General features: G+C 39.0%; 1 protein-coding gene across 5 annotated transcripts in view; it reads left to right on the top strand.

Moving 5' to 3' along the window:
- Nucleotides 1–18,397, top strand: part of FAT1 (FAT atypical cadherin 1) — a 166,145-nt gene that overhangs the window by 130,612 nt on the left and 17,136 nt on the right. For all 5 annotated transcript variants that reach the window (XM_034771806.1, XM_034771809.1, XM_034771808.1 and 2 more), the window contains exons 11-18: nt 206–402; nt 1,574–1,727; nt 3,456–3,689; nt 8,235–8,624; nt 10,321–10,535; nt 10,929–11,066; nt 11,519–11,662; nt 14,662–14,859. In XM_034771806.1, the coding sequence (XP_034627697.1) occupies nt 206–402; nt 1,574–1,727; nt 3,456–3,689; nt 8,235–8,624; nt 10,321–10,535; nt 10,929–11,066; nt 11,519–11,662; nt 14,662–14,859 (1,670 nt within the window). The remainder of the gene's footprint in view (nt 1–205; nt 403–1,573; nt 1,728–3,455; nt 3,690–8,234; nt 8,625–10,320; nt 10,536–10,928; nt 11,067–11,518; nt 11,663–14,661; nt 14,860–18,397) is intronic.

Here is an 18,397-nt window from a genome sequence, read left to right as displayed (position 1 = left end):
CTGAATGCACTTAAATTCTTTTTATGTGTATTTATATAAGACCCGAGTTAAAATGCTACTTTTACCCCCCCGAAAAATCAAGATTTTTTTTTTTTTATATAGAAAGCCATGAGGTGTGATTGTTGGGGGTTTTTTAGATTTTTCTTTTCTCCTAAAGAGTAGCATTATCTCTTTTTGCTTGAATGACATATTTTTGACTGTTTAGGAGGTGATCCCTTCGGACAGTTTGCAATTGAAAACATGCAGAATGAATGGAAAGTCTATGTCAGAAAACCTCTGGACAGGGAAGAAAAGGACAATTACCTTCTAAATATTACAGCTACTGATGGGACCTTTGCAACAAAAGCCGTGGTTGAGGTTAAAGTTCTAGATGCTAATGACAACAGTCCTGTTTGTGAAAAGGTAGGCTTAAATTTTACATGGGCAGCCATGTTCAGTGTATGTACACTTTCATTGTAAAATCTTCTTTATCTTAGGTGACCACTCAAGAGACTGACAAAAATTGGTTGCTTTATGGAAGTGACTTTCGAAGAAATGTATTTTGGGCTACTAAGATAAGAGGTTGCCGAATAAGGGTAGTCTCTTGGGTAAATTTCACTATAATTCAAAAACTCATAGGGCTGACCCAGCGACCTACTCATAACTCAGTGTGCCACTATGCAGAGGATTGGAAGACTATGAATTGAATTTCAGTTCTTAAATTCCCATGTTAATGCAAGCATTGCAAAGATAAAGCAAGGAGAGAGAGCATGCTTTATGCTGCTGCCATGGCAGTGCATACTAACTGATTTCCATAGGAAGTGTGGCTCCAAAGAAGTCCAGTTACCTGCACTTGGCAGAATGATACTGCTGTACACATTCTAATAGAGGTGAAGTTAAAAAAGTGCTGTGCTCAGTGGTGCCTGAGCTATTCTTGATAGGAGTGGAAGGGTGGTACAGCCAGGGAAATTGCACTGTCAGAGTCCTAGAATTCTGTAATCCATATATGTCCTCAAGCCTGCTGACAAAGCCATCCTTTGCCACTTTTGATTCTCTGATAAAAAAAAAAAAATGTACTTCTGCTATCTCACCGATGAGATCTCACCTATGTCTTTAAAGCCTTTTTGTGTTGTGTTTTTGTTTCTAACTGGAGACCTATAGGTCTTATGCTGTTTTATAAAAGGGGTGAATCAGTTCTTTGTAGGTCAGACCAGACCTGGGTAATATGACCTATCAGTAGCTCAAGATAGGAAGTTGAATGAAATTCACAACACCAACAGGTTTGGATATTAGGAAGTAATTAATCAGATGTTCAGGTGTTTGGAATTCTTGGCTGTGCCTTGGCACTCAGAATCCTCGAGTTTGTGAATGTCAGTAATAAATAATTATTTCACTGAATAATTTATTAATGGTGAGGCAATTAATTAGAAAATCACATCTTTATTATTTTCAGATGTTTCAACCTTCACATGTTCCAGAATCCTCTAAACTCAAGCAGATAATTTCATCTGTCCTTGTCCTCTTTTCCCTTCTCCATTAAGCATTGCTTCTCTAACACATTTTAATCTTTCAATGTTACTTTAAAACCTTTTAGGCTTTATACACTGATACTGTTCCAGAGGATGCCCTTCCTGGCAAACTGATCATGCAGGTCTCTGCTACAGACGCAGATATTCGTTCCAATGCAGAAATTACTTATACGCTGCATGGCATTGGAGCAGAAAAATTCAAGCTCAGTCCAGACACAGGTAAAATTCATAATATATAATTTTACATATAAAACTGCAGACACTGCCTTTTTAAAAAATATTTACAGCTAAATAAAACATATGTAAATGTTGATACTTAAATCAATCTGCATGCACAAAAACAAATGTTATTTATTTTTAAAATGTTAATTTAATGTTAAATTATTTTAGAGGAAAACAATAAACATTCAGTATGTGGAGAAGAAAAAAAGAAATGAACACACAATTAACTTGTGGAACTCCTAGCCAAGAGATTTTGTGAAGGCCGAGGGTATCAATTAGATACATTTAATGGATGATAGGTCCATCAAGATGGTTGGAGCACAACCCCATGCCTTGGGTGTCTCTAAACTTCTGGCTGCCAGAAAATGGGACTGAACAACGGGGGATGGATCACTTGATAATTTCCCTGTCCTGTTCATTCCCTCTGAAGCATCTGGTACTGGCCAATGTTGGAAGACAGAATATTGGGCTAAATGGACTATTGATCTGACACAGTATGGTCATTCTTATGTTCTTTAAAAATATAAAACACCTTGAAGCCAAAAGTCAGGCTTCTTTAATTGCTATCAGACATCTATGCCAAAGAAGTTCAGAATAAAAGGATACCTTAAATATTGTTCTTTTTCATATTTAATGTATTGGTTACTAGCCATAGCTTTTGACCTGAAAAGTAGCAAGTTTCATTTCAGTCATATTCTGGTGGCCAACCATCTGGATGGATCTAAATCTTGCTGTACACATAGAGAATAGTGCAAAAGGGAAGTCCGGTGTTCTCAAAGCTTTGCAGCTCGGGCAGGGAATTAAATGGAATGAGTGAACCAGAACCACCCCAGACTTGCTTGGAAGCATTAAGTGAGTGGTCTGCACCCCATCACACTCTTATTGGTTGGTTTTCATGCCACTCAGAGCTACTTAAGCAAGAGTTAGGTCAAGCTGGACCACTTTGAGGTCCTAAGCATCCCACTCTCCAGACCAATGCAATGCAGGGTGCAGAAGCAAAGGGTAACAAAAATAAAGCAAAATAAATGGTGGAGCCATAGGGAGGGAGCCAAGGGTAGGTTTCCCATGCAAGGATTGCAACTTAATGGCCTGAGAGTGGAGCTTGTGGATTTCCTAGTGGTTTGGGCAAAGGGGAGGTCTTCCCTACCAAATCACTGGCACAAACTTCTCATTTTTGGTTTTACTACATAATGAAGCTGCCGCCTTCCTTCACCCCAAACCATTTGTAACCTTCACATGACCATCTCTCCCTTTCCTCACTCCACGGATAATATGTCATACATTTTCTTCTAACTTTGCATTTAATTAAAACAAGGATTCAAACAGTTCTTTTATTTAAAATGTTTGTTTTCAAATAATGCACCATGCACTATCGTGTATGTGTAGGCATAGATGTATATGTTCTGTGTTATGTGTGCTGCACATTTGGTCAATTTCAATTGCAGAGGGATTTTTTAGAAAGCAAAAGGTTTCCGTGTTTAACGTTTATAAGTTGAAAAGACAGCCATTTACACGATTTGCCCAATATGGGGCTCATTAGTGTGTTACAGCTGTTGTCTCAGCCATTGACAAAATTATCCTCAAAAGGAAAATGGTTATTTAGCTTTTGTGACTAAAAAAGAAGAAAGATTTGATAAAAACATCATGGTACAAATCATTATGGGATACTTTATTCTGGGGACTCAAGTAAGTTAATTTATTTTACATCTGTTTTTCTGTTTATAGGTGAACTGAAAACATTAGCACCACTTGATCGTGAGCAGCAAGCAGTTTATAATCTTTTAGTCAAGGCCATAGATGGAGGAGGAAGATTCTGCAAGGCTCATGTTATTCTCACTCTAGAAGATGTAAATGATAATGCCCCAGAGTTTACAGCTGATCCTTACTCCATTACAGTGTTTGAAAACACTGAGCCTAAAACACTATTGACAAGAGTGCAGGCTACAGATGCAGATGCAGGTACATATTACTTAACTATATTTACTAATTATAGTAATAGTTTGCTAGTGGAGACTTAGATGTGTCTTTCAGTGGGACTTGCAGGCACTTAGTACTTCTCAGGATCAGGTCGCCAAATGATATGTTTAGGTCTAGTAAATTCGATACAGTTTTCATCTTAGTAGCTTTGAAAGTATGTACTGTATCTAGTGCTAGGCAGGATATAGTTTTCACACTGCAAAAAAATTTGAAACGTCAAACATTTTTCCCATTACACTGCTCTACAGCCAAAATGCTTCTGAAATAAATGTAGTCAAACTTTAATAATTCTGGGTCACTGAGAACGAAAATGATGCTTAAAATTGTTGATTGGCTCTAGTTTTCAAGATATGCTATTGGGTCAGTATATACGACTCTTGACTTGGGAATGGCGGAGGATAAGTGAGTTATAAAGGGAAGGGATCTCAATTTAAACCAGAAATGACTAAAATACATCTTTGACTGGATCTATGAATAAATCTATGACTGGGTTTGGACAGTACTTGCTTTTTAGGCAAAACAATGAATAATGCAATCTGAAGCTGGTATTGCGTCATACGTGATATGAATTGCATCATGTTATTCCTAGAAGTCATGGATGATGCAATCATAACAAAGCTTACATCACTCTGCTGAACAAATTGCCCCATATCAGCTCTAGAAATCATACAGTGTCGTGCTCTCTTATTTGTCAGGGTTTGATTTTGCAAAGGGACACATTTCTGTTTCGCCAAAGTGAGCAGAGATGCCTCGTACTTGTGTGAACAGTGCAGATAACTTCTGCTATGTTTGTGGTGAAGTGACTTTTGCATCACAAAAGCACAGTATAACCACTGTGGTTAAGAAAGCCTATCACCTTTATTTTGGCTGCAAAATTGGAGATCAGAACAAGAGGTGGGCCCCACACTTATGCTGCAACACTTGTGCAACAAATCTTCGCCAGTGGTTGAACAGGAAAAGGAAATCTATGCCTTTTGCAGTGCCAATGATTTGGAGAGAGCCAACAGATCATACCAACAATTGTTACTTCTGCATGGTGCCTCCAGTTGGGAAAGGTGAATCAAAGAAGAAAAAGTGGACTGTGCATTATCCAAACATTCCATCAGCTATACGCCCAGTACCCCACGGAGAAGTACTGCCGGTTCCTGATGCACCAGAATCATTCTCACTTGAGTCAGACGAGGAAGAGGATGAAACTTCTGGTCCTGAACCATCAGTGTCACAGGACCCACATTTTCTCCCATCCTCCTCCTCTGAACCACACCTCATAACACAAGGTGAACTGAATGACCTTGTCAGGGATTTGGAACTATCCAAGAGTAAGGCAGAGCTGTTGGGCTCCAGACTACAGCAGTGGAATCTCCTGGCAGGTGATGTTAGGGTTTCCATGTTCCGTGACCGTCAAAAGGATCTTGTCCCATTCTTCTTCATGGAAGGTGATCTTGTAGCCTGCAACAACATCGATGGTGTGATGGCAGCCCTCAACATCGTTCACGATCCAGATGAGTGGAGACTGTTCATTGATTCATCGAAGATGAGTCTTAAAGCTGTTTTACTGCATAATGGCAATGTTTTGCCATCAATTCCAGTTGGTCATGCAGTCCATAGGAAGGAAACCTATGACAACATGAAACAACTTTTGAGGTGCATAAACTATGACCAACATCAGTGGCAGCTTTGTGGCGATTTGAAGGTTGTTGCTCTCTTGCTTGGTCTGCAGACTGGATACTCTGTTAGTCTTAAAGGTGCCACAGGACCCTCTGTTGCTGGATACACAAAGTACTGCTGTTTTCTCTGCGAATGGGATAGTCGTGCAAGAGATTCCCACCACATCAAGAAAGATTGGCCACTCCGACAGTCATTGGAGCCTGGGAGGAAAAGTGTTCAGCATCCACCACTTGTTGAATCAAGGAAGATTTTGTTACCACCCTTGCACATCAAGCTGGGTCTGATGAAGAACTTTGTCAAGGCCATTGACAAAACACAAGCAGCTTTCACGTACCTCTGTGGAAAATTTCCAAGGTTAAGTGAAGCTAAGATAAAGGAAGGTGTCTTTGTTGGTCCTCAGATTCGTGAACTTCTTCGAGATGATGCATTTGACCATGCACTGCGTGGCCAGGAAAAGACGGCATGGGAAGCCTTCCAGTTAGTGGCAATCAATTTTCTCGGAAACAACAAGGGAGACAACTACAGGTTGTTGGTGGAAAACCTCCTCAAGGCATACAAAAGCCTTGGTTGCAACATGTCACTAAAGATGCATTTTTTGCACTCTCATCTAGATTTTTTTCCACTGAACTGCGGAGCAGTGAGCGACGAGCACGGCAAGCGATTTCAGCAGGACATTGCAACAATGGAGAAACGCTATCAGGACAAATGGAGCCCATCAATGCTTGCAGACTATTGCTGGACAGTGACGGGAGATGCTCCATTTAATGAATACAAGAGACAAGCCAAGAAGCGCTGAGTAGACACTGAATAGGACTAAACTATGTACATAATAGTTTTTTGCCTTTTGTTTCATATTAAATTTTATTTATAGAACCCTTTTGCTGATTTTTAAAGTGTTCCATAAACAGGACAGGTGAAATATTATCATGTAAAGCAACCATAAACACATGAAAAAACCTAGGTTTACAATTTATTATTAAAACTCTATCTACACAATATACATAGACATAAAACATAAAAACTTAAATATCTTAGAAACAGTAGCCAGTTAGTTGTTTTAATTGTCATATTTGAATTCAGCACATCAAAATACATAATAAATAGCACATTTTATCTTTGAAGCAGACGACTTCTCAAAAATTGTAGACCAGTGTTACACGTCGGGATGAAACCAAAATCCACCGCAGAATAGCCAGTAGCCCAGTAGTTAAGGTGTGTGATGGAGATATACCTCATAGAGCTGGAAGGGACCCTGAAAGGTCATCGAGTCCACCCCCCTGCTTTCACTAGCAGGACCAAATACTGATTTTGCCCTAGATCCGTAAGTGGCCCCTTCAAGGATTGAACTCATAACCCTGGGTTTAGCAGGCCAGTGCTCAAATCACTGAGCTATACTCATCTGGCAAGTGGGAGACCCTTATTTAAGTCCTTGTTATGCCTGATTCAGAAGAGCCTTGAATCTGGGTCTCTAATAGGGTGACCAGATAGCAAGTGTGAAAAATCGGGACAGGGGATGGGGGTAATAGGTGCCTATATAAGAAAAAGCTCCAAATATCGGGACTGTCCCTATAAAATCGGGACATCTGGTCACCCTAGTCTCCAACATTCAGGTGAGTACCCTAAGCACCAGGCTTTTAGCTGTTCTAGGGTGGGTTTCTCCCTCTCTCTGGTTTTGATGAGAATTTCCATCCTAGTCCTGAGAAACTTCAGGTTTCTATGAATCTGTATTTTCTGGCACACTGTGTCATCAAAAAATTCCCAGCCAGCTATAACTAATGGTGTGCAAAATATGGAGGGAAGTGAAAAGTGTGGGCCCGAGTCTCCTCTCACATACACTAATTTTACAGTGTTGTAAGTCTGTTGGCTTAGTCCTTATTTTCAGGCTCTGTGCGCTCAAGGGAGTGTCTGCTAACAGAAGTCACATTTTTAAAACATGACCCTCAGTCTAATAATGTACTGTTTATATGATATGCAGTGGTATTGAGATATGTAGTTTGTTGTTCATCATTGTTTAGCTATAAAGTGTTATGTGAATATGGCCTGAATGTGACATTAAAACGAACTTAGAGTCACGCTTTGTGCTTATAAACTCAACAAGAGAATTACAGAAGCGTATGATTTCTGTGTTTGGGGGCACAACACTGTCACATACTTGTCAAGGTTTGATGGTCAAGTTGTAATGTTTGGTATTGCTTCAGTGCTCATTGTGTGTTATGATAAAGTTAAATTGCATAATAGAAGGTAGCAGCAGAGAGCCAGTTTCATACTTTGTCAGTCTCTGGGGCTCATAGCAAACCGAATGGTACAAAATGCTATGTTGTTGTTTTTATACAGAACTCTTGCCAGAGAAGGTGTTCCTGTTCATCTTGTGTTCTTGATTCTTAAATAAACTTACTGGATTAGAGCCTAGTTATTTGATGCAGCCTGGCCCTTTATATATACACCTGTGTTTATGTATGTGTGTGTGTGTGTATGTGTGTGTGTGTGTGTGTGTGTGTGTGTATAATATATTTTTTTTAAAGGATTTAACCTTCTACAGTAGAAATTATCATTTTGAAGTTATAATTAAATTTGTATTACTAACCAATATTTTCATACAGAGACTGTGAATAAAACAGATAGCTACTTTACTCTTTTTGTAGTCGAAGTCACGAAGCCTATGGTATAATTTATACCATATCAGTAGCTTCTACTCTTGACAGTAACCTCTATAGTTATTTAAATTTGCTTTAATGTGGATGTCAGTTTTTACACTTTTTTTCATTTGTATTGTAATCTTTTTCTAGATTAATCACTATAGCAATGCATTTTAGCTATCATTTCATGTTCCATTAAAAGCTCTTCTGTTTTTAAATGCAGGGATGAACCGTAAAATTCGCTACTCACTAGTGAACTCTGCGGATGGACACTTTTCTATTGATGAATTCTCTGGAATTGTTCGGTTGGAGAAGCCTTTGGATCGGGAGTTGCAGGCAGTGTACACTCTGACTTTAAAAGCTTTAGATCAAGGTTTACCTAGAAGGCTGTCCTCTCTTGGTAGTCTTGTGGTTTCTGTTTTGGATATAAATGACAATCCACCTGTGTTTGAATATAGAGAGTACAGTGCTACTGTATCAGAGGACACTTTAATTGGAACAGAAGTTCTTCAGATTTATGCTGCTAGCAGAGACATTGAAGCCAATGCTGAGATCACCTATTCAATAGTCAGTGGAAACGAACATGGAAAATTCAGTATTGATTCAGCAACAGGTAACAGAACATAAGGGTGAATTAACAGAAACATATGTGTTAATGTATATTTAGCTGTATCATTTTCTCCAAGCAGTGTGTTATTACACATTATGCAATTGATTAACCACGCAGATAGACTTGAAATATATGTCCTGTAAAGTCAGTGATACTTTAAACTGATGTGTTTTGTTACTGTCTGCTGAGATGTTCATTTATTTAAAAATAGTCTTGGAAAGAAGTGTAATAGAATATGAAAAATTAACTGTATGTAATGCTTTTGGTAGTTGCTATTTAGGATACCTTTACTTAGTCTACAAAGTAGAGTAGAAGTTTCCTAACCACCATGCCAAAAATAAAAAACAAACACACAAACAAAAAACAACTATAATTACAGATAACAGTCTGTTCACAAAAGCCATTATTTATAATCTAAATGAGGTTTTGTCAAAGAGAGACCTGAGATTAAACCGACAAGGAAAACTGATCGTTGGTCCTCAAAGATGGTAATTATAGAAGAGTTGGTATGGCATTAGGGAAAGATAGAACTATGTGTCCAGCCTAAAGATGAAGGATTTTAGGACTGAAAGTCAGTGGGACTGCGGAGCTAAGTCACGTAAGTGCTTTTGAAAATTTTGTCCATTTTTACTACTTTAGTAAAGAGTAACTTATACCTCAGTTCTCCTTACATCATAATTCCTGTATACTCTGTAGCTTTTTTGCAAAGGGTGTTTTCAAGAAAAAGAGTTTCTCTCTCCTAAGGCCTTATTTGCACACACAAGTTGTACTAACTTGGGTTATTGTTATAATGGTACTACTCCTTCCGCACGCCCCACATGTAGTTATACTGGTATAAAAGTGCTTATACCAATATAACTTATTGTCATATGGGAAGGGAAACAAACTATACTGGAATTAGGCACCTTCATATAAATATAACTGTGTCTGGTATAACGGTGTGGTACTACTTTAACCATTTTGGTTTAAAAAAGAATCACACCCCTAACCAAAATCCTTCTACTGATACAAAACCTGTGTATAGCCCGGGCAGTTCTACTGCTCCCACTGCTTACTACATACTTGACATAATACTCTTCTGTTTTTGACATCAAATCTGGTTTCTGTCTAAGGGCAGGTCTTCACTACGGGGGGGAGTTGATTTAAGATACGCTATTGGCGTAGCTGAATTCGACATATCGGAGCTGACTTACCCCGCTGTGAGGAAGGCGGCAAAATCGACCTCCGTGGCTCTCCGTCGACGGCACTTACTCCCACCTCCGCTGGTGGAGTAAGAGCGTCGATTTGGGGATCGATTGTCGCGTCCTGACGAGACGCGATAATTCGATCCCCAAGAGATCGATTTCTACCCGCCGATTCAGGCGGGTAGTGTAAACCTAGCCTAAGTGAAATCAAAGGTTATTTCATTTATTTTGATGGAAACTAAAAACAGGACGTGTTTTCCTAGACATCCTTAGCAATAAAAGAACAAAGGAAAGTAAGAGTCAGAATAAACGAGTTGGCTCTGAGACAGTTTTTCATTGCAGCGGCTTCTGAATGTTTAGGGTTTGATTTCATTGCTGTGTATCTCCCATTTTACCCTGTCATAACACAGGGATTAATCAGATCATTGAGCTATTTGGAAATTAATTAAAACAAACTGAAAAGCAATAGTATGTAGCAGTACAGTAATATCAAAATATGAAATTTTTCTTTGTAGGAGCCATTTTTATTATTGAAAGCCTGGATTATGAAAGTTCCCATGAGTATTACTTGACAGTGGAAGCCACAGATGGAGGCACACCTTCATTAAGTGATGTTGTAACAGTGAATATCAATGTAACTGATATCAATGATAACACTCCAGTGTTCAGCCAAGACACCTACACAGCAGTAATCAGTGAGGATGCCATGCTTGAACAATCGGTCATTACAGTACGTATTATTATGTGGTTTTGGTTTTATTTTTTCTCTATTTTATTCAGTTGAGCCAATCATAGTTTCTCTCTGAGAAATAAATACTAATTTGTAAATTGTTAACTTTTTAAGAAATCTTTCAGAACTGGGAATATAAAACATATAGGAAAAGTGCAGAATATTTTGTACTAGTTGTAGTCCATTTATATGAATTATGATTTCATTTGCAGAGAGATTCCAGAGAAATTAGTTTACCTGACTTTGGTATATTCCAAATATTGGCGTTTTTGCCTTGATAACTCTGTAATATGCTAGATCTGAAACAGCAGTGCCTTCCATTAGAATGAATTTATTGAAAGAGCACCAGTGTCTGCCTATATCAATTTTACATGAAAATATGATGTCCTCTAGGTTATGGCAGATGATGCTGATGGACCTTCAAACAATCACATTCACTACTCAATTATAGATGGCAATCAGGGGAGTCCTTTTACAATTGACCCTACCAAGGGTGAAATAAAAGTGACTAAATTTCTAGACAGAGAAGAGGTAAGTAAGTTTTATGACTTTTTTTTTTAAATTCAGTTGGTTAGATTAAAATACAGGTAACTTGCACTGCCATTTTCTGGGGTGATATTTATGTAAATTCTGATGACTTCAGGTCTTTTAAAATTAAGGTAAATGTAATTTTTTCAATGAGGACAATTTTAAAAAGTGACACTATCTGTTTATGGCATTAGTTTGTGTTTGTTTTATTCAGATTGTAATAGGGTCTTTAATTATAGTATATATATATATATATACACTATAATTAAAGACCCTATAATAAAATATATATATATATATATATATATATATATTAGAGCCTTGTTGTTCGTCTGAAGTACCCGTGTATTATGTGGGTTCAAATATTTTTCTCAATTAATACAAATTCTTCAGTTTGTCACCTTTTTCTTTCTTTAATGAATGTGTGGATTTTTTTTTGTTTGTTTGTTTTTTAGATTTCAGGATACACCTTGACAGTTCAAGCTTCAGATAATGGAAATCCATCCAGAGTCAACACAACTACTGTAAATATTGATGTATCAGATGTAAATGACAATCCTCCAGTATTCTCAAAGGGGAACTATAGTGTTATCATCCAGGTAATGTAAACATAGCACTTTAGATGTTATGACAATCAAACTAAATACAATTTTTGGATGTTAATCTGTGACTTTTTGCAACAGAAAAAAATATATTTTTTTATTATTTAAGGCTGAAGTAATATAAATTGGACTGTTTACCTGAGTAAGTGCTTATCAGTGTAAATAAGTGTTGTAAAATCAGGACCATATTGTGCCACCTTGTTACAAAAGTTGCAGAGAAATACTTCATTCATAGGATGTGTGTCACTTTTAACATGTAGGATTATTTTATTTTTATTTTGTGTTACACTGTACAACATTCAACATACATATACAGTACATCTTAAAAATACATACATTACAGTTGACTTATTTTGCTAATAATAGATGGAGATTATGTTTAGAAAACTATATTTTAGCTACTCTGTTATTGTAAAGCAGGTGTTCTGTACTCCTGCACATAGACCATTATTTAATGTATGTTGCTCCATAGCACTCTTCAGCTGATTAAGAGATGATGCTGAGCAGCTGTAAAGGAAATGTCATTCATATCTCACGTTGTACGGATGGTAGATGTGAACTGATGTTTTGAGGATTTAAGTATTGAAACAAGGAAAGAGAGATAGCAGGAATACTCAGAATAAAATATAACAAAATAATATGATATTAAACTAACTCTCTGAAATACGAAAGTTTTTTGTATTGGTTATACCCTTCAGGTGTATGCAGGGGCATGACACAAATCTGAACTGGGCAGGACATAATGGCACTGGAAAAAAAATTAAATAAGCAAGTATTCCTGACTTAGGGAAACCCTGAACCATATTTCACTCATATTGATGACTGATCATAGCTAACTTGTCTGTTTGGCTCTTGTGGTTTATGCCTTTGGTTCTTGCATATGAAAATAAAAATAGTTAAGTGCTCAGAATTCTCCATATTCACAAAAATGTGTCTGACAGAACCAATAACTGAGTGCTATCCCAAAAGTATAATTCATCTATAACAACACACAAACTTTAGTTTTCCATTATAAGGTGGTAATAATGGACCATATTCTCAAATGACTAGCAGGTAATTCACTCAGATACAGGGAACTTCCTGCTGGCAAGGCAGGTCCTGCACCAGCTGTTCCCCTTCCTCTGACATGGGAACCACGTTGAAGGAAGTCAGAGGGACTTGGGATAGTTGCATTAAAGACATTATGCTAGTGATGTAAATTAGAGCAATTCCTCAGATGCTTTCTCTTGCTGGCATGGGTCAACACGGACCAGAATGAGGGAGTCATAACTCATCCAGTGACTCATCCCAACATAGCACCTTTATTCAGACTCTTAAAATGCTCTATGAAAGTAGGTAAAATTATGATCTCCATTTTATAGGGGAAATGAAGGCACTCCTAATGCACATGAACTTGAGGAGTCTAGACCAAACAGCTGTACTAGACTCCCCAAAGTGGTCAGAAAGGGCTGTGAATGCACCTGCCTCGACTTTAACTCTTAGAGCATGGGAGTAAGGCACACTGTTCAAGAAAGTAATAGATGCTGCTGGGTGCATGTTCCCTTGTGCTCTCAAAGGATTGTGCTTTTCGTCCAGTGGGCCAGATTTTAAAAGGTATTTAGGTGCCTAATTCCAACAAACCAGTGGGAGTTAAGCACATACATATCTTAAAAAACCCAGATGTGCAGCCCATCCTCACCCCCAAAATATGAGCAGTTTTTTATGGCCACTTTTTTGCCCTAACCTACATACCCAAGATAACTCAATGAATATCCATAGAGTCAAGAAGGGAAACCTGGTAACTGGTTCCCATCTCAAGTACATCTTTGGCGTTTCCTCTTCCCCAACAGCTCACTCTAGCTGGAGGAGAGGAGGAAATAATTCTGTATTACATGAGGTCCATGTCACTCCCTTCTAATCAGCCAGAGTACCTCAGGGAGAATGGTGAACTCCCCTCCAGTCCACCCACATGTAACAAGGAAAAGAGCTCCACTGGATTCAAATGAGGTGGGAGCCATAAGTGCTCAGTAGTTCTGAAAATCCGGCCACTTAGGTGTCCAACTTTAGGCATCCACATTTAAAAATATGGCCCTGGTCTGTTTTATGGACTTCCTGGCTTGAAGAGTATCAGCTGTAATGCTCAGACCACTAAACTGTTGACCTCAGCGAATTTCACCTACTTCCTCAAGTCATCTCTGTCCCAGAACCTTTTCAAAGAACAATAGCAAAAGGGCTCAAAAGTTGATAAACGGGGGGGGAGAGGGTGCATATTGGGAGGGTGGATATTTTTTCTAATGGATGGCATTTTACTGATATCCTGCATTCAATACCATATCATTCTACCAACATATTAAAGAGAAAAAGGCTTTGTGCAGCACAGCTGTCACATTTAAATATTCTGCGGGAAATCTTTGTTCCAGAAGGAAGTAGAGATTTGTAGAGTATAGTAGTTGACAAATCTGATCAGTTGGTTTCCAAGTGTATATAAACCCTGCTGCATCCCAGTGATGCAAATAGTTAGATGATCTATATGTATAAAAAGCTTGACTTGAGAGCTATTTAACGGGGACTAAATTGTGGCATTTACCCACTGCCCCATTAGAACCTCTGGGCCAGGTTCTGACCCAGGGACTCATCTCCCTTTCTCCCACTTTGTGGTTATTTTGCAGGAGAAAAGCAGTCCATGTGCTCATCTATGTGCAGGTACTGTGATTATCCTTAATAGGTAGCATTAGCTAGATTTGAATGTTTGGTGAGTTAATAATTAACCCAGAGGTACCAGGGCTCATTAAGACCAAAGGTAAAAAAAAATGGAGTTTCAAGGCCAGGACATTTTTTAACACAATAACCCAAAAGGACTGGAAAATTTTCCGGGAAGTAGAAAAAACAGCTGTTTGACAATACTGTGATACCAATTGACTTTTTTCTGTTGTGGAAAGGAAAACTGAATCAGAGTATCTCACTGATTACATTGTTATAATGAAATTGTCTGATGCAATGTTCCTATACATTTATAGGAAAATAAGCCTGTTGGATTTAGTGTGCTCCAGCTCACAGTGACAGACAAGGATTCTTCCCATAATGGTCCACCTTTCATCTTCACCATTCTGAGTGGAAATGAAGAGAACGCTTTTGAGATTAACCACCAGGGAGTGCTTACCACATCTGTTGCACTGAAACGCAAAGTGAAGGATCATTATTTTCTCCATATTAAGGTATGAAAGGCTTATCTTTAGCCAGTTTGTGTTTTTAACCAGTTTAATTACCCAGTTCACTTTTTCCCTGTAGTTGGAGGATGGCCATTTGCATTTGTGTGACATGACCTGTATCTCCTAAGTAGTGGTTCTTGCAATGAGATCGCCACAGGCAAACCCCATGGGCCTCAGCAGGACTCCAAGCAGGTGCGGGGTCTTTCTTTGTGGATTTCACTGCAGGATTAAGGCATAAGTGAGGAGTAAATAGGGTGAATATCTGTCCTAATGTGTTTGTCCACCCCTTCATTTTGCATCTGTTTTTCAGAAATCTGTCCCTCTCCTTCATTTCTTATCAGGCATTTTACTGCACAAGAAAACAGCCAGACTCTAGATCGGTGGATCTCAACCAGGGGTCTGTGGCCCACTGGGGGGCCTCAAGCAGTTTTCAGGGGAGCCGCCAACCAGGGCCAATGTTAGGCTTGCTGGGGCCCAGGGCAGAAAGCTGAAGCCTGACTGCATGGGGCTGAAGCTGGGGGTCCTGAGCCCTACCACCTGGGGCTGAAGCCTGAACATCTGAGCTTCATGGGGGCCCCAGTCAATTGCCCTGCTTGCTACCTCCTAATGCCGGCCCTGGCTTTTACATGCAGAAAACCAGTTGTTGTGGCACAGGTGGGACGTTGAGTTTTTATAGTATTTTGTGGGGGCCTCAGAAAGAAAAAGGTAGAGAGCCCCTGCTCTAGATCTGCAGTGCTGTTCCTGAGACCATCTACTGGTGGTAACAGGGCAGTGCCTTATTGCATCCTTCTTCCTATTGTGGCTTCCAGCTGAAAGTTGGAGGAATAAGCTAGAGAATGTTCACATATCCATAACAGGGGTTAATAAAGACTTCACAGCATTGCAGCGCTGAAATATTACCTAGTGATGAAGAAATACCTTTATATAGCACAGTCTTCTTTTCACATGGCTCTATATAAGAACAATAGCAATACAATTTTGGTTCTTACAATACACATCAGATACTAATTTACATGTTGTATTGTAACAGTGTTTCCACACAATGGATTAGATTCTCATCTGATGTAAATCAGCACATTTCATTGAGTCTATTTAAATCAATGGAACGGCACAGATTTTACATCAGCTGAAGATCTGTCTCTGATATTGTAACTTTTTCAAGTGCCAGATGTTTTTTATACTTTGGCTTAATCTCTAACCCAACAGACTGCTATCAAAGCAATCTAAAATAAAGGGAAGATGGTCTAAGTCAATAAATCTCACTTTCTTTGATAGCTTAGTTTTCCCAGATATGTTTTTATATCTATATGTCTGTGCCATAAGAAAAGATCAGACGACTCTTCATTGTCTTATCAGATGTTATTTAATTCAGCTATAAACTGATAAATAAGATAACTATGAACAGAGGAATCAAGATCCTAGGGCTACAAAATTTCCCAAAATTTTGCACGTGATCAGGTCTTACATTTCATTTCTAGACTGCTTGTTTTGGGAGAAATCTTCTGCTCTGTTCCTACACATTCTTTAAAGGCCAATAATAATTTCTCTCCCCAAAGCTCCAAATTATTCCCCTAACTAATATTTAACATTCGTGAGAAAACAGAGCTTTGCTTTCCACTAAAGCTGGGTAGGGAAACTTTTCCCATCCTGCAAAAATATTTGAGATTTCCAACATTGTCTTTTTCCACAATGGGATGAAACCACGACCTTTCCTGTTTTTTCCATGAACAGAGAAAGGCACTCAAGAATAGGCCTTAGCCGAGTGGTTAGGGAAGTCTTCTGGGATGTGGGAGACCTCTGAACCAGTCAGAGTAGGGACTTGAACCAGGGTCTCCCACTTCCCTAACCACTTGACTAACTGCCAGGCTACTCTGGGGTAAGTATCTTTCCCTCTGTTTTTTAAATGGAATTCCATCCTCAGAAACCTTGTTGAAAACAGCCTTTTCCCCACAAAAAGTTTGTTTTGACGAATTGGCGTTTTCAGCCAAAAAAAAATGCTTCATCAAAAAATTTCAGATAAGCTCCTACCTGTTGATGCAGGAGCCTGGAGAAGTCCTGTCCACTCTTCTGTGTATGCTGATTCAGTCTATATTGAGATAATAACAACCATGCTATACTTACCCTAAGCAGGAAGAGAGTGTCATACACAAATGCTCTGGTAATGGGCACCAGTATAAGAATGTAGACAGAATATTTATTTGAATGCAGCCCAAAACTTGGGGTGTTGGCCAGGGTCAGAAAAGGATGAAATATAATAGTGAAAAGTGCAAGGTCATGCATTGAGGGATTAATAACAAGAATTTTTTTATAAGCTGGGGACTCATCAGTTGGAAGTAACAGAGGAGGAGAAGGACCTCGGAGTATTGGTTGATCACAAGATGACTATGAGCCGCCAACGTGATATGGCCATGAAAAAAGCTAATGTGGTCTTGGGATGCATCAGGCGAGGTATTTCCAGTAGAGATAAGGAGGTGTTAGTACCATTGTACAAGGCACTAGTGAGACCTCATCTGGAATACTGTGTGCAGTTCTGGTCTCCCACGTTTAGGAAGGATGAACTCAAATTGGAACAGGTACAGAGAAGAGCTACTAGGAATGGAAAACCTGTTTTATGAAAGGAGACTCAAAGAGCTTGGCTTGTTTAGCCTAACCAAAAGAAGACTTAGGGGAGATATGATTGCTCTCTCTATATATATATCAGATGGATAAATACCAGGGAGGGAGAGGAATTATTTAAGCTCAGTACCAATGTGGACACAAGAACAAATGGATATAAATTGGCCATCAGGAAGTTTAGACTTGAAATTAGATGAAGGTTTCTAACCATCAGAGGAGTGAAGTTCTGGTACAGTCTTCCAAGGGGAGCAATGGGGACAAAAGACATATCTGGCTTCAAGACTAAGCTTGCTGAGTTTATGGAGGGGATGGTATGATGGGATAGCCTAATTTTGGCAATTAATTGGTGTTTGACTATTAGTGGTAAATATGCCCAATGGCCTGTGATGGGATGTTAGATGGGTGGGATCTGAGTTACTACAGAGAATTCTTTCCTGGGTGTCTGGCTGGTGAGTCTTGCCACATGCTTAGGGTTTAAGCTGATCGCCCTATCTGGGGTCAGAAAGGAATTTTCCTCCAGGGCAGATTGGCAAAGGCCCTGGGAGGCTTTTCACCTTCCTCTGCAGCGTGGGGAACGGGTCACTTGCTGGACGATGCTCTGCACCTTGAAGTCTTTGAATCATGATTTGAGGTCTTAAATAGCTCAGACATAGGTTAGCGCAGGGGTAGGCAACCTATGGCACGTGTGCCGAAGGCGGCACACAAGCTGATTTTCAGTGGCACTCACACTGCCCGGGTCCTGGCCACCAGGTGTCTGGGGGACTCTGCATTTTAATTTAATTTTAAATGAAGCTTCTTAAACATTTTAAAAACCTTATTTACTTTCCATACAACAATGGTTTAGTTATATATTATAGACTTATAGAAAGAGACCTTCTAAAGACGTTAAAATGCATTACTGGCACGCGAAACCTTAAATTAGAGTGAA

Source organism: Trachemys scripta, chromosome 5 (genome assembly GCF_013100865.1).
Source record: "Trachemys scripta elegans isolate TJP31775 chromosome 5, CAS_Tse_1.0, whole genome shotgun sequence".
Classification (NCBI taxonomy): domain Eukaryota; kingdom Metazoa; phylum Chordata; order Testudines; family Emydidae; genus Trachemys; species Trachemys scripta.
Note: the sequence above shows the minus strand (reverse complement) of the source record. Positions and strands in the feature narration are given on the sequence as shown.